The 13,592-nt window shown below is 41.2% G+C and overlaps 3 protein-coding genes across 5 annotated transcripts; all 3 read right to left on the reverse strand.

The window, feature by feature from the left end:
* Positions 1-1,679: 1,679 nt before the first annotated feature.
* On the reverse strand, positions 1,680-2,120 carry RB195_010904 (uncharacterized protein; the record flags this gene model as incomplete). The annotated part of the gene is made up of 1 exon (XM_064192097.1): positions 1,680-2,120. One exon carries the CDS (start codon positions 2,118-2,120, stop codon positions 1,680-1,682), a length of 441 nt encoding a protein of 146 aa, XP_064049680.1.
* Positions 2,121-2,243: 123 nt separating this feature from the next.
* Positions 2,244-3,329, reverse strand: RB195_010905 (uncharacterized protein; the record flags this gene model as incomplete). The annotated part of the gene is made up of 1 exon (XM_064192098.1): positions 2,244-3,329. One exon carries the CDS (start codon positions 3,327-3,329, stop codon positions 2,244-2,246), a length of 1,086 nt encoding a protein of 361 aa, XP_064049681.1.
* A 33-nt stretch (positions 3,330-3,362) lies between these two features.
* Positions 3,363-12,825, reverse strand: RB195_010906 (uncharacterized protein; the record flags this gene model as incomplete). Of its 3 annotated transcripts, XM_064192099.1 has the most annotated exons (6): positions 3,363-4,436; positions 5,595-5,659; positions 9,339-9,404; positions 10,386-10,501; positions 12,410-12,573; positions 12,733-12,825. In XM_064192099.1, the coding sequence occupies 6 exons, from the start codon at positions 12,823-12,825 to the stop codon at positions 3,363-3,365; spliced, it is 1,578 nt and encodes a 525-aa protein (XP_064049682.1). The 3 variants fall into 3 exon arrangements, with proteins under 3 accessions (XP_064049682.1, XP_064049683.1, XP_064049684.1); XM_064192100.1 differs by lacking the exons at positions 5,595-5,659; positions 9,339-9,404; positions 10,386-10,501; positions 12,410-12,573; positions 12,733-12,825 and adding exons at positions 7,129-7,223; positions 7,318-7,390; XM_064192101.1 differs by lacking the exons at positions 3,363-4,436; positions 5,595-5,659; positions 9,339-9,404; positions 10,386-10,501 and having other exon boundaries at positions 12,394-12,573.
* Positions 12,826-13,592: the final 767 nt, after the last annotated feature.

Raw genomic sequence — 13,592 nt, forward strand, 5'->3', positions numbered from 1 at the left:
CTTAGTCGGTCACCGTCGCAGTTTTTTCTTGAGCTTAACGTTCGCAAGCGAATCAGCGTAGCAAATCAGTCACTAATTCGTGAACATATCATCTCCTTCGCAAATACATGTCTTTCAGGTTTGTTCTTAATCGCTACTCTTAATAGTGTAGCGGGAACATTGGGGATCTCAAGTTGTGTGGAATTTATGAATAAAATATATGATGCCGTCATTTTTTGGTGTCGTTCATCTTACGAACGAGCGTGAAGACTGCACTCGTTCACATAACAGCTAACAGCTTCTGAACTGCAAAAAATCTTCTCTAGAAAATTTCTGTGCAGGACGTCCTCACAAATGCTGCATTCTCGCCCCCATTAATAACAACTTCTACACTCTACAGTGTGTTGATTTTTTCACTTGAGGACAAAAATTCTGCAGCATTTCAAAATCGCTCCAAGTTCTTCTGAAAAGTAACAATCACCTAAACTTACCACTAAAGGGCAGTCTCCCGTACGTGGTACGTATATATGTGGCGTCTCTCACACGTGCTGTCAAAATTGCAAATGTATGTGATGGCCATTACGGTTCTGACGAGGTATTCATCGAAGTAGCCCCATCCTATCGAATGGCATTTTTCCAGCGGTCGTGAATACAATGTGCAATAATTGCTGGTGGAAAAGTCGAACAGCACACTTAGCATACCAAACACACATCCAGCAGAAATTTGTTCGCTGCGCAAAGGATTGTATGGCAATGACTTCGGGGCAACGGTAAAAAGGTACCCGCCTGACTCTCCGGGAATGCCTCCGAGACATTACGCGTCCTTGACGAATCCACGCTCCAGTTGTTCATGAAGAGACAGACGACCGTCTTAGATTTCTTGCTATTCTCGTCATTGGGACGGAAAGAACAAATCAATTACATGGAAATGTGTAAAGAAGAATGGTGAGAGATGTCGAAATGAGAAACTTTTAGACATATGTCTAGATATTGCCCTCAGGAATTCTAAAAATCTTCTCAAATTAACTCTTCCAAGAGGTCAAAGATACAGAAGGTCTCTCTGTTACGTGTCTACTTTCCATTCAGACGACTAGTTTTTTATCACTTTCTTCTTATTCAAATTTATTTATTTACATGTTTCACAAGTACCAAAATTATACGAAAAGCTTCGGACTTACGGGATATCAAGAATCCTTATCGCCGTTACTGTTAAAAGCTGAAATATTCCTGCGTTCAACGAAAATCTTCGTAAACGTAATTTGAAGCCTATAGATGGATCTTTCTCTCATATCTCGCGTGAGAATTCATCTTGGTTTCGGTGTGGCTACAGATTTGAGATTACTTACTTACTTACTTAGATGCTTAGATGGCCCATCTTCACTGGACGTGCGGGCCCCAGCATCTCTTCCACTCGTTTCGTTCCCTCGCCATTGTCATAGAAGATGTTCTCAAGCTTCGTGAGTGACGTTGACGAGGTCCTTGAGCCGTATCCAGCTGAGCTCTCAGCTGGTCCATCCGTGTAGCGAACACGTCACCCCATCTCATTGGCGGTCTCCCTCGGGGGCGTTTAGCGTCCCTTGGGATCCACTCTAGCGTTCTTTTAGTCCATCTATCGTCGATTCTTCTCATGATATGACCGACCCATCTATGTTTTGCTTTCGATACATATTCCGCTGGGTCGCGAAGACGGGACATTCCTCTTAAGTACGAAGACCGGCTAGGTGTTGTGTGCGCCGGTTAAACTTCAGGAGACATCTCTCAAGGGCTCTGTGGGTAGTAAGTAGCTTCCTAGACTTGGCCGTGGTGTCTGCCCAAGTCTCCGCTGCGTAACAGAGCGCTGGAAGGACTGTCGAGTCGAACAGATGGGCACGAAGATCTTGGTCCGTCAGTTGGTCAGTAGCTTCCCTGACGGCTGCGAATGCTGCCCATGCTGCTCTCATTCTTCTATTTAGTTCTTCATTCAAGTCGTTTTCCATGTTCATTGAACGTCCAAGGTATACGTATGACGGAGTTTCCACGATTTGGGAACCTTCAAGTTGTACTCCTCCGTCCTCGCAGTAGGCGTTCTTCATGAACTGTGTCTTCTTTCTGTTTATTCGTAGTCCTATACTCTTCTCTGCTTCGTTCAATTCGTTGAGCATCGTTTCTGCTTCATTGGTACTGCTCGAAAAGAGAACGATGTCATCCGCGAAACGAAGGTTCGAAAGAAATCTTCCATCAACACGTATGCCCCTTTCTTCCCAGGATAGTGATTTCATTATCCATTACAATGCAGCCGTGAACAGCTTCAGCGATATAGTATCGCCTTGTCGCACCCCCTTTCCAATGGGTATGGTGAGGGGGCGGTGGAAGAGCTGTATCTTAGTGGTGAATCGATCGTAGCAATTAGCTAATGTCCTCACATACGACGCGTCCACACCTTGGTCGACCAGCACTGACAGTATTGCATTCGTTTCTACGCTGTCAAAGGCTTTCTCATAGTCGACGAAGGTTAGAACAAGGGGCAGGCGGTATTCCCGGCAAACCTCTATGACCCTCGACACGGTCTGGATGTGGTCCAAGTAGCTGAACCCCTGGTGGAATCCAGCTTGTTCTTGAGGCTGGGCTTCATCCAGTGTCCTAGATATGCGGGTGAGGATGATCTTGGTGAATACTTTGTATAACACGCTCAGCAAGCATATCGGACGGTAGTTCCGAAGGTCCTCTCGGTCACCTTTCTTATGGATAAGAACGGTTCGCGAGGTCTTCCACTGGTGTGGGATCCTTTCTTTCTGAAGGTAGGATGTCATGTGCGCTGCTAAGATTACATGAAGCGGATGGCCACCAGCCTGAAGAAAGTCTGCTGATATAAAATCAGGTCCGGTGGCTGTGCCAGGTTTCATGCTCTTGATAGCGACTCGTACTTCCGAAGGGAGAATCCGTGGTGGAGCTTCGCCAGTGGGGATGATTGGGCTTGACACAGGAGTTGATGAACGGAAAAGGTTCGAGTAGAACCTCTCCGTAATGATTTCCATCTCACGACGAGAAGATGTGCGAGTCCCGTCTTCGCTCAGCAAGGTTGCTAGCGGAATATTATATTCGCGGAGATCCCTGCGGCACTTCTTTATACTCGTTCTTCTTTGTGCTGCTTCTAGAATCTTCTTCTGCCTGTACTTCAAAAGATCCTCCTGCAACGCTTTTCTGCAGCTAGTGTTTGCTACTAACCGCTCAATGTGCGACGCATTCGGATCAAGCCTCAAAGCCCTTCTTCTTTCCAACAATTCCTTGGTGATCTTCGAAATTCGATCCAAGTTTGTCGTGCGCGACTTCGAGGCACGTTCAGCACAGGCTCGTAATCCTTTGAGCAGCATCTCGTAGTCCACGTTTGGGTCCTCCTCGATGTGTCAGTCACCTTGGGACAGGGAGTCCTCGAGTACGCAATCGTCGTAGACGACTTCTTTTCTCCTTCGTTGCCGATAGCAGATGTTCTTTTCCATCGTGTGGCTAAGTCGTATTTTCGCACGAAGGAGACGGTGATCAGAACCACTACGAAAGGATGGTACTACTGAGACGTCAAGTAGACACCACCTCCGGTTGGTGAGTATGTGGTCGATCTCCGCACGAGTCGCGCCATTGGGCGATTCCCATGTCCACCGACGAAGATCTTTTTTCATGAAAAGAGAGTTCCCATGAAAGAGGCGAGCGGCGGACAACAGCCCGGCGAGACGATTGCCATTTTCATTCCGGTCCCCTAGTCCAAATCTTCCAATTCTGTATTCCTCTTCTGTGGCCTTTCCTAGTTTTGCGTTGAAGTCTCCGACAACGAATTTGTAAAAGGACTTTTCGTTGCGGACTACTTCCTCCAGCTCCTCGTAAAACGCGCTCAATTCGGATTCATCAGCTGCTGATGTTGGTGAGTAGCAGTTGATGATACTGATGGATTTTTGGCGCAGAGGGCGGAGGCGAAGAATGGCCAGACGAGGTGACAGGATCTCGTGAGAATCGACGAGTTGGACGACAGATGGGTGCACAACAAAACCAACACCGCCTACATTTCGCGACGGAACCTTCTCTCCACGAATGACGAGTGTACTGTCATTCATCTGTCGTACGTCGCTCCTTCTGCACTTGGTCTCCTGCAGAGCCATCACGTGAAATTTGATACGCTCTGCAGCTCCGAGAAGGGCATGCAGGTCAGCGTCTGTGGAAACTGTTCTCGCGTTGTAAGTACACAGTCTGAGACAGTCTCCATGGCGAGTCTTGCGTGTGTCGCCTTGGTCCAGAATCAATGACGTCCTGAGCAACCTGAGACTTGATCGCCTCTCACCGGTCGCCATGCCGTCCGACGTCTGAGACGGCAGGGCCCAGTGTGCAGGGTACTGAGGCAGTGAATATGCTGGAGTGGCAAGAAGACTTTTCCCCAAACTAAGCAGCCATGCCGCGGCGAGCTTAGCTTTCACCACAGGTCGTCGCCCAACCTATATGGATCAGGGAACCACCTTGCAACATTTTGCCAAGACGGTGGTGAATCTTAGCAGTGGTTTACTCTTAGCTAGGCTTCCGATTCCGAGAAGTCGGAATGTCGGATGTGTCGAACTCCTTCTCAGCTTGGGAGACCCTGCCGGAGGAAGAACCTCCGCTGTGCATCGCAGTTCGACGCCCAGTGTCACCTCCACGTCACTATGAGGCGGTAAACCGTTGTGGAGGGATTTGAGATTACCTCACATCAAGGAATTTCTCCTCAGAAATTTTTTCACAAAATTCCAGCGGATGTGTCTGATTCTAAAGAACAGTTTGGTAACTCGTGAACTATGTTCTAGCCGGTGACGTAGATATGATTAGCGGTAGGAAGGCAGAGTCACCTACAGTAGGGTCAAAACGACATGAAGCACGTACGCAATTGCATACGCGTCTTCTCCCAGGGCGCCCCGGTGGAGCGTGGTGAACTTGCTGGCGCCACCCATCGCTGCAGTTTGCGACAGTCCCACCTCAGTTCCAACTGCTGCCTCCACCACACCGTTTCGAGCGCACATGTAAATGCTCCGCAACTACACTTGTGTTTCATGTCGTTCATTCTCCAGAACAATTTAGCACCATATCTATGTAGCAGCGGAGATGCACTCCATCCAACGATAGAAAAAAGCGAGCCTCGTTTAAAAAAGCGACGCCTCATTGAAAAAACGACAAATGCTGTCTCCATTGCACCGTTTCGAGCGCAGCCGTTTACGCAACTGTCCGTGCTTCATGTCGTTTTGGCCCAAGCTATATATGCAGTTTTCGCCGTGAATTTCCTGAATCTTGAATTTCCTCGACTGCTGCCTTTGATGGAGCCAGATCTGTCAGGATGCAGCTGCTGACTACTGACATGCATTAGGTGTTATCAGAGGCAGTCCGCCAACGAGACAGCAGTTTCGTCTTCTCGGCCATGCCACCCAGCTGGTGCGAGCCCCTCTTTCCCCTCCCCACTTTTGATGTCTTAAACATGTAACAATAAATAATTATAATATATGTTTGAACGCCGCGAACACATCAAGGATAGGATGGGCCCCCTATTATCTTGACATGGATGTTCCGTGTAGATTCTAAAAATGTTAAATCTTCCTTTAAATGGGAACAATTTTCAAAAAAAAAATTACCTTATTCATTCCTTCATCTGTTATATCCTTCTGCGACGCTACAACGAACGAGACGTGAGTATTTCCTTTAATCATTTTATTATTAAAATATCGGATGTTGTCAACAAAAAACTATCTATATAAATATATGGAAAAGAAATAAGAACCTAGGAAAACATATACAAAACAGTCCATGCGAAGAAGTTCCTGAACCTTGCGTTTTTTTTTACTAGTACTTTTACTTGCTGCCGTGAACGCTAGAAATATTAGATTGAGATGCTCCTTTTACAAATGTTAATGTTCAATAATTTTGAGCAAGATTATTCGCTCTTTGTCGCGCTAAATTACTACATAATTTGTCTACTCCTGTTCCTCCATAGCTTATAAGTCTAGTGCTACAACATATAAGTGGTTACATGTTTTGTGAATGCACTGTAATCTCAGATATATATGTTAGTATAAGCACTATATTCATATTTATATTGTTTTCTTCAAAATTCTTAAGCCTAATGATATATAACTATATATATATATATATATATATATATATATATATATATATATATATATATATATAACTGGTTATTTTTACGCCTAATAACATATATATATATATATATATATATATATATATATAACTGAATTTTCGCGCATATATTACCTAAACTAACATATATAAGTTTATATGTTAGTTTAGGTAATATATGCGCGAAAATAGATAATATAACATTTCAATTGTTTTCAGATGGCAGTTTATTAATTGTTATCTGTTTAATTTGTTCTCATTTCTACATAGTTCATATTCCCTTTTCTGGACTTGTTCGCAAATGGCCGGCCAATAAAAATACGGTACCTATAATATCTCCGCACTTGAGCACTGCGTGAGCAATAAACAGAGATTGAAGACGCATTAGAATCGGCTAATCTCTCAGCGCCAACCTTACACACCAGGTTGCTCCGCGAAATCACAATTGTTACAACAAGTAGGCATGGATATTAATCTAAAGGAAAGTTAACTATAGTGCAGCAGCCCTGCGAATTTACAACGGATGTACATCGAAATTAATTTCGTAGAAACATGCAGCTGCTCATTTTAATCTTAGGAGGCACCAGTAATTAACCAAACATGAGCACTGCAACAGCCCCTCGAAGTTTCGCCTCCGCAATGGAATAGACGCTAATGACCCAAACAGACGCGCGCAATAAATTATGCAACTACATGTAGGTACTTTCTCTTAAAGAGATACTGACTACTTGATACACTACCGCATCTCCCAATCTTATGCGATGCAAACAGCACACTATTTGTCAACAAACTTTATTCATCAAACACATAGCAGATACGAAACAAAACAAAAAAAAAGGAAGAGGTTTTGATACATCACAGCTTGTCAAATTGGACATCGGCAACCCTTCTCTTCCAATTCTGCGCGTAGTCCTCCAACATTGGAGAACCCGCAGAATACTGCCGATTTCACTCTGCTTCTGAAGGACATTTTCCTCAGACCACTGGGCACTTCCGCCCTTTCGCTGTGGTTGGTTAGCCACAACCCACCAAACCAGAGGGACCCTCATGTTTGTCACCCCTCGAGGGCGACTGGTCCTCTGTCTTCTTTGCCCAACATTCATAGCCCCTCAGACTGGTGTTGACTAAAATGCTTGCTAAAGAAAACCCAATAACAACATATAAACAATAGTGAAAAAAGGGGAAATCAAAATTAAACAAGAAAGCAAACAAACTCACAGGTCTTCATAATCTCCTTATCTTTTATTATCACTGTTACCTTAACAGTGCGATCATTCTGGATTTCCATCATCGTCACAGTCAATTTGGAGATATGGCTACATAGTTGCCATATAAACAACACACAGTGCCAATTAACTCATGGTACTGTGATCTGGAAACTTTCATCTCAAAAACCCTTCGCCTGCAAATTCGTAAAAGCAGCGGAAGGAGCCGCTTATGTTACACCCTCACATATAGTCATCGATAGTATTCAAACTGCTCTTACCTACAAAAATATAACCTTTAGCCAGTCCCAGAAAGCAGCATGGTGTCTTTATCCAAACTCTATTCCAATGGATAATGGAGTTTTCGTCTCACTTCCTGAGATAGACAACCTCAACTCTCAAACAATTTTCTCTGCATACCCAAAGACAGTTGAAGAAATTAACCAAAAACACTTTAACGCATCAAAAATACTTCATCTGTTTAACACCATATATCAAGGCAAAATCACAAAAACTCAAAATTTCACGAACATGTTCGCATACGCACTTCCCAACGATGATCACGTTTCTCTTATCAACAACGTTTTTGAATTATTAGATTCCGTAACACCTTCAGAGAAACCATTTCGTTACAAATCATTTCCTCGACCATCACGCTCTACCGCTCATCTCGGTTTTAAACTACTTTCAAGTATTTTCCGTAGCCCCAAAAACCGACTTCCTCACAAAAATCTTACCAACGATCCATCTGCCGTTGCAAAACATATTGCTTTGCAAACCGAACCTGATTTTACTACATCAAATAATGATTATTCATTAACGCATGCACAACGTCAAGATCAAAAACATTTCTAATTAAATGCCAAACTGCAATTTTTAAAAATAAAATTTGAAGAAACCATAAGACGCGATTTTAACTTCCTCTTTTTGACCAAATATGCTCCTCACATAACTTTAAAATACAGGCAATTTAAAAGCCAATAAAGCATAGCACAAATAAATCCCACTAGTGCAGCCCGTATCTTATTGAATAGAAACGATATCTTCGCACTTCCAGCAGGAGATGTTTTAATGATCTCTAAGTGCAAATCAATGCAAGCCGATGAGATCTATCTAGATCATAACATTAATGGTAATTGCTACCTCTTCACACCGGTGCGCATAGGAAAATCTATTTACTTTGCGCAACCCGGAACAAGAGATTTAACTGCATCTAGCCCAAAAGCCCACTGTGGACACCTACCTTTTGGAATTTATAACGATGGTACAAACCATTACAAATCCCCCTCTGGTTATACACACGTATCTCATATTCACACTAACCTCCCACACGATATGACAACCCAAGATTTTGTACTTAATTCGCCACCAATTTTCCACTCTGATCTGGCCCGGCTATCTACGGATATATACCTTATAAAAAATAGACTCATTTCGGAGAATCTGCTTTCCATAAAACATGGTAAAATCGAAAACAGTGACGAGTCTATAAATTTAATATCAAATGAACTTGAACAAGAAGCAGTCAATACAATATCGTATATAGAATCTAAAGCATCCGAAATTCTTCAAATGGAGAAAGACAAGATAGTACATTCTCTCGGAGCACACACTTTAGTCAAAACCATTGTAATCATAATCCTCATCTCACTAGTTTTCATACTTTTTGGTGTTCTATACATTCAGTTTTCAACAGTTCGTACAATCTTTCACATCATATTTAATGCTATAGCAACCTCACTTTGCCTTTTTATAACTAAAATGAAATTGAAAAAGAATAAACCATCTGCACCAGAACCCTCTTCTCCAGGGATAGAAGTTATGCAACGGAATCCCTTAGTTCAATACTCTCCAAATAATGATACTGTTAAAATTGAACTCAACTGCCCCACACTGCACGACGAAAATGTACAACAACAACAAAACAAACAACAAACAACGACAAACAACCAAAACAACCAAAACCCGCATTTCTAAATTTTCTCCCAAATGCTCACTCCATACAACACAACTCTATGTCAACTATATTCATACCTATCAAATTCAACTCTTTACACACAGTAGCGCTTTTTGATACAGGATCGGCAATCACAATAGTATCTGAAAGCACTGCAAAACTTGTGAAAGAAATCATTCACAAAGCAGAACTATCCGAAGGTATAACAGCCAACGGTACACCTATAAAATTCATAGGTCAAATTTCACCCACTTTAGTCATAGGTGATAAATCTATCAAAATAAACAGCTTTGTGGTATCGGACGACAACTGTACAACAGATTTTCTCTTAGGTAATGATACCATTGCGAAATTTGCTACTAATGTTTCTATTGATTACAAGAACAAACTCATTTCTTTTGACAATACTTCAATTGAAATCATATTTCCAAATCACCCGCAACTTACCGAACTCGACATCCTAGTTTATCTAATGAAGGAAACTTTTTTAAAGCCTCATTCAGACAACCTTGTTATCGGCACACTAACTACATATTTTCCACATGACTGGGAATTTTCGGTATATGACAATTATTCACTAACTTTACCCCACGAATAGCTGTAGGAAAAACGCTATCCCGTACCACAAATAGTAATACTGTTGTCCTTCGAATTTCAAATACAACTCATGCCCTTATTTCTCTACAAAAGAACAGGTTAATCGCAACAGCTAATTATGTAGGAAAAAAATCAAAATGGCCAACAATTTTCTCAGTCCATCAAGCAGAAACTCTTTTACAACAAGAGACACCACTCCAACAATCTGAGAAATATATCCCACCAGAAGCGGACATTAGTGAAAATATGCCACTATTCCCTTCTAACAACACATTTTCCATTGAGAAACTCGTTAATATTAACAAATCCTCCTTAATGGAACACGAAATCACTCAATTTTTCTCACTCTTACGAAACTACCAACACTGTTTCGTGGAACCCGATGGAAATTTAGGACACTATAATGGTCCTATAACACACAAAATTAACTTCACTCCTCACGCAAAACTCCCCAAGCAACGTCCATATCGCGTCCCTTTAGAAAAAAGACAAGAAATTGAACGACAAATAGACGAGATGTTACGTACTCATATTATCGAACAAAGCACAAGTAAATTTGTATCTCCAATTGGTTTGGTTAAAAAAGGCTCCAATAAAGATCAATGTGGATCCACAGTAGATTATCGTCAAATTAACGCCATAACTGAAAACGAAACCTATTGTATCCCACATTTTCAGGATATAATTGATCTAGTCAGTGGAAAACAAATTTACAGCGTTCTAGATTTCAAGAGTGGATTCTTTCAAATTCCTCTTGAACGCAAACATAAGGAACGCACCGCGTTCTCATCATTTTTAGGCCTTTTTCAGTTTACAGTAATGGCTCAAGGTTTAAAAGGTGCCCCAGGTACATTCCAAAGAGTTGCAAACAACCTCATCCGCGAATTACGTGCGTGTTGTTTCGCATACATTGATGACATAATAATTGCTAGTCACTCAATACGTCAACATTTTTTTGATTTAGAAGAACTTTTTCAACGCATTGCTAGTTTCGGAATGAAACTAACACCGGAAAAATGTTCCTTTTTCCAATCAGAAGTAAAATACCTTGGCGTACTAATTAGCAAAAACGGCACTCAACCTAACCCAGACAAAGTTGCAAGTATCGCAAATATCCCGCGTCCAACAGACAATAAATCTGTCAAATCATTTTTAGGCGCCGCATCCTATTTTCGCCGCTTTATTCAAAGATTTTCCATCATCGCCACTCCACTCAACAACCTCCTAATCAAAAATGCTTCTTTCTCATGGACAGATGAGCAGGAACAACCGTTTTTGACCCTAAAAAATGCTTTAGTTGAAGCACCAGTTCTAGTACCACCTAAACTAGGACACCCATATCTCATTCATACCGACGCATCCACTATCGGTATAGGCGCGTGTCTTTTGCAAGTCGATCGCGACAGTTGCAAAGAACACCCTATTGCATATTGCAGCCGCCCACTTACAAAATATGAGAAAAACTATGCAGTGATTGAACTTGAAGCACTAGCTATAGTATTCGCTCTTAAGCACTTTTATCCATACATAGCTGACGCAAAAATCACTCTAGTTACCGATCATGCTCCATTAAAATCCTTAATGCATCGATCAGACCTTGTAGGACGACTTGCTAAATACCAAATAACAATGCAGGCGTACGATATTAAAATTGAATATCGTGCAGAAAAACACAACACTCTATGTGATTTTCTTAGCCGATATCCAGTAACAGAAACGAATTCCGTACAGCTGAATTCGTTCAATTTCCTTGAAAAAACACAACAATCCCAAGTCCTTTCTAAATATAATGAATTAATTCAATTTCTCAAAGGAAATTTAGAGGAACCCCCAACGAATTTCAGGACAAATTGGATAAATATTCCCTTTTCAAAGATTGTTTATATTACACATCCAATACAACACCTCAACTAATTATTCCTGATCTAAATTTACAAACTAAAATCATTCATACTTTTCACGAAAATCAACTTATTATTCATTGGATCCCATTTTGGAATTAGAAAAACGTATAAATCAATCTCAGCAAAATATTTTTGGCCACAAATGTGGAAATCAGTAACCAAATTTGTACGTAGTTGTCCGATCTGCCAGAAAATCAAAACCTCTTCAGGTCACATTATACGTGAAGAATTAGGAACCTTCCCAATTCCTTTACGATCTTCCGAACGTATCCAGACGGATATCATTGGACCTCTTCCTCAATGTATTAATGGAAACAAATTTATTTCCATAACTGTCTGTGCATTTAGCAAACTAGCAATCTGCACTCCAATTCCTAACCAAACTACAGATATTGTGGTGAAAGCACTAATCAACGATGTCATAGCCAAGCACGGCATTCCTAACGAAATTGTATCTGACCGTGGTTCTAACTATACAAGTGAAGTATTCTCACAGATTAACAAGATCTTAGGAATATCTAACAAATTAACAACAAGTTACAACCACAAAGCAAATGGGCAAGTCGAAAGAATGGTAAAAGTAATCACAGATTCTCTCACCGCATATTGTTCAGATGGTAAAGATTTGTGGTCAGACTTTTTCCAACCTATCGTCTTTGCCTATAACACAAACATAAACGACACAACAGGATACAGCCCATTTTTCGTTGCATATGGAAGACATCCAATCACGTGGAGCGATATCGTCCACCAACTGCCAACCACCATGTCTTACACCACCGACAGCTTTGCAGACCAATTTAGCACTGCTCTGCAAATCACAATAATCGAAGTCGGAGACCAAATTGCCAAACAAACAGCAAAATACAAATCAGGTTACGACTTTCACAACAAAGTTTTCATTAAGGACATTTCCATTGGAGATCTTGTTCTATTACGTGACGATACCGTTCATCCCAAATTCACTCACCAATGGAAAGGCCCTTTCGTAGTTGAACAAATTTCTCGTCCTAATGTCACCATCACCAATCTGATCGGTCGACAGGAACGACAACTTGTTCATATTAATAGATTAAAAATCTATTTTCCTCGTTCTTCGTCCGCTAATGTTTCCACCTCTAAACAAATACTACATTCACCAACAAATATCCAAAAGGAAACATCAGATTAGATTTAGAACATAACTTACGACGATCGCACCGACTCTACTTAAAACGTAAATCTTTCAGCACTCACCCTTTCCAGCAGGAGAAATAAAAAAAGAAACAGCTACCATTAATAGTAGTTGCAAATTCCCTACCGTAAGTTTCACTTTTCTTCTATTTACCGCCGCTCCTATGCGTCACACCTACTACATGATTTCTTTGAACAGGCGTTTCAAAGAAACAAAAAAAAATCTTCTTAAAAAACAAACAACTCACACCTTCCAAATTACGCCCTTATGTTGAACGGAACCTTGTGTGCTGTGCAATAGTTCAACATATGACCTACTCGTTTGTATTTTATAAACATCACATAAAATTTTGTTATACACGGAATTTTTTTTCGCCTACTTCACTGTCAAAATGTTATTTATTACATATTATTGCATCAATTCCGAAAATTAGAATTGTACCTTCAAGAAACCATTTTATTAGGAAGATATAATCACACGTTTTATCGCTGTATTTTTTTGTTGAACCCACCTATGTAATACCGATCAACAGACGTTTACGCTACCATCTCTTGTTCTCTCTGACAACCTATACGAACGTACCAGAATACGTCCACCAGCCTCATCCCACATTTGAGAGTGGTCACAAAGCTATTTCTCACATACACACATCTCCT

Source organism: Necator americanus, chromosome III, assembly GCF_031761385.1.
Source record: "Necator americanus strain Aroian chromosome III, whole genome shotgun sequence".
NCBI classification, from domain to species: domain Eukaryota; kingdom Metazoa; phylum Nematoda; class Chromadorea; order Rhabditida; family Ancylostomatidae; genus Necator; species Necator americanus.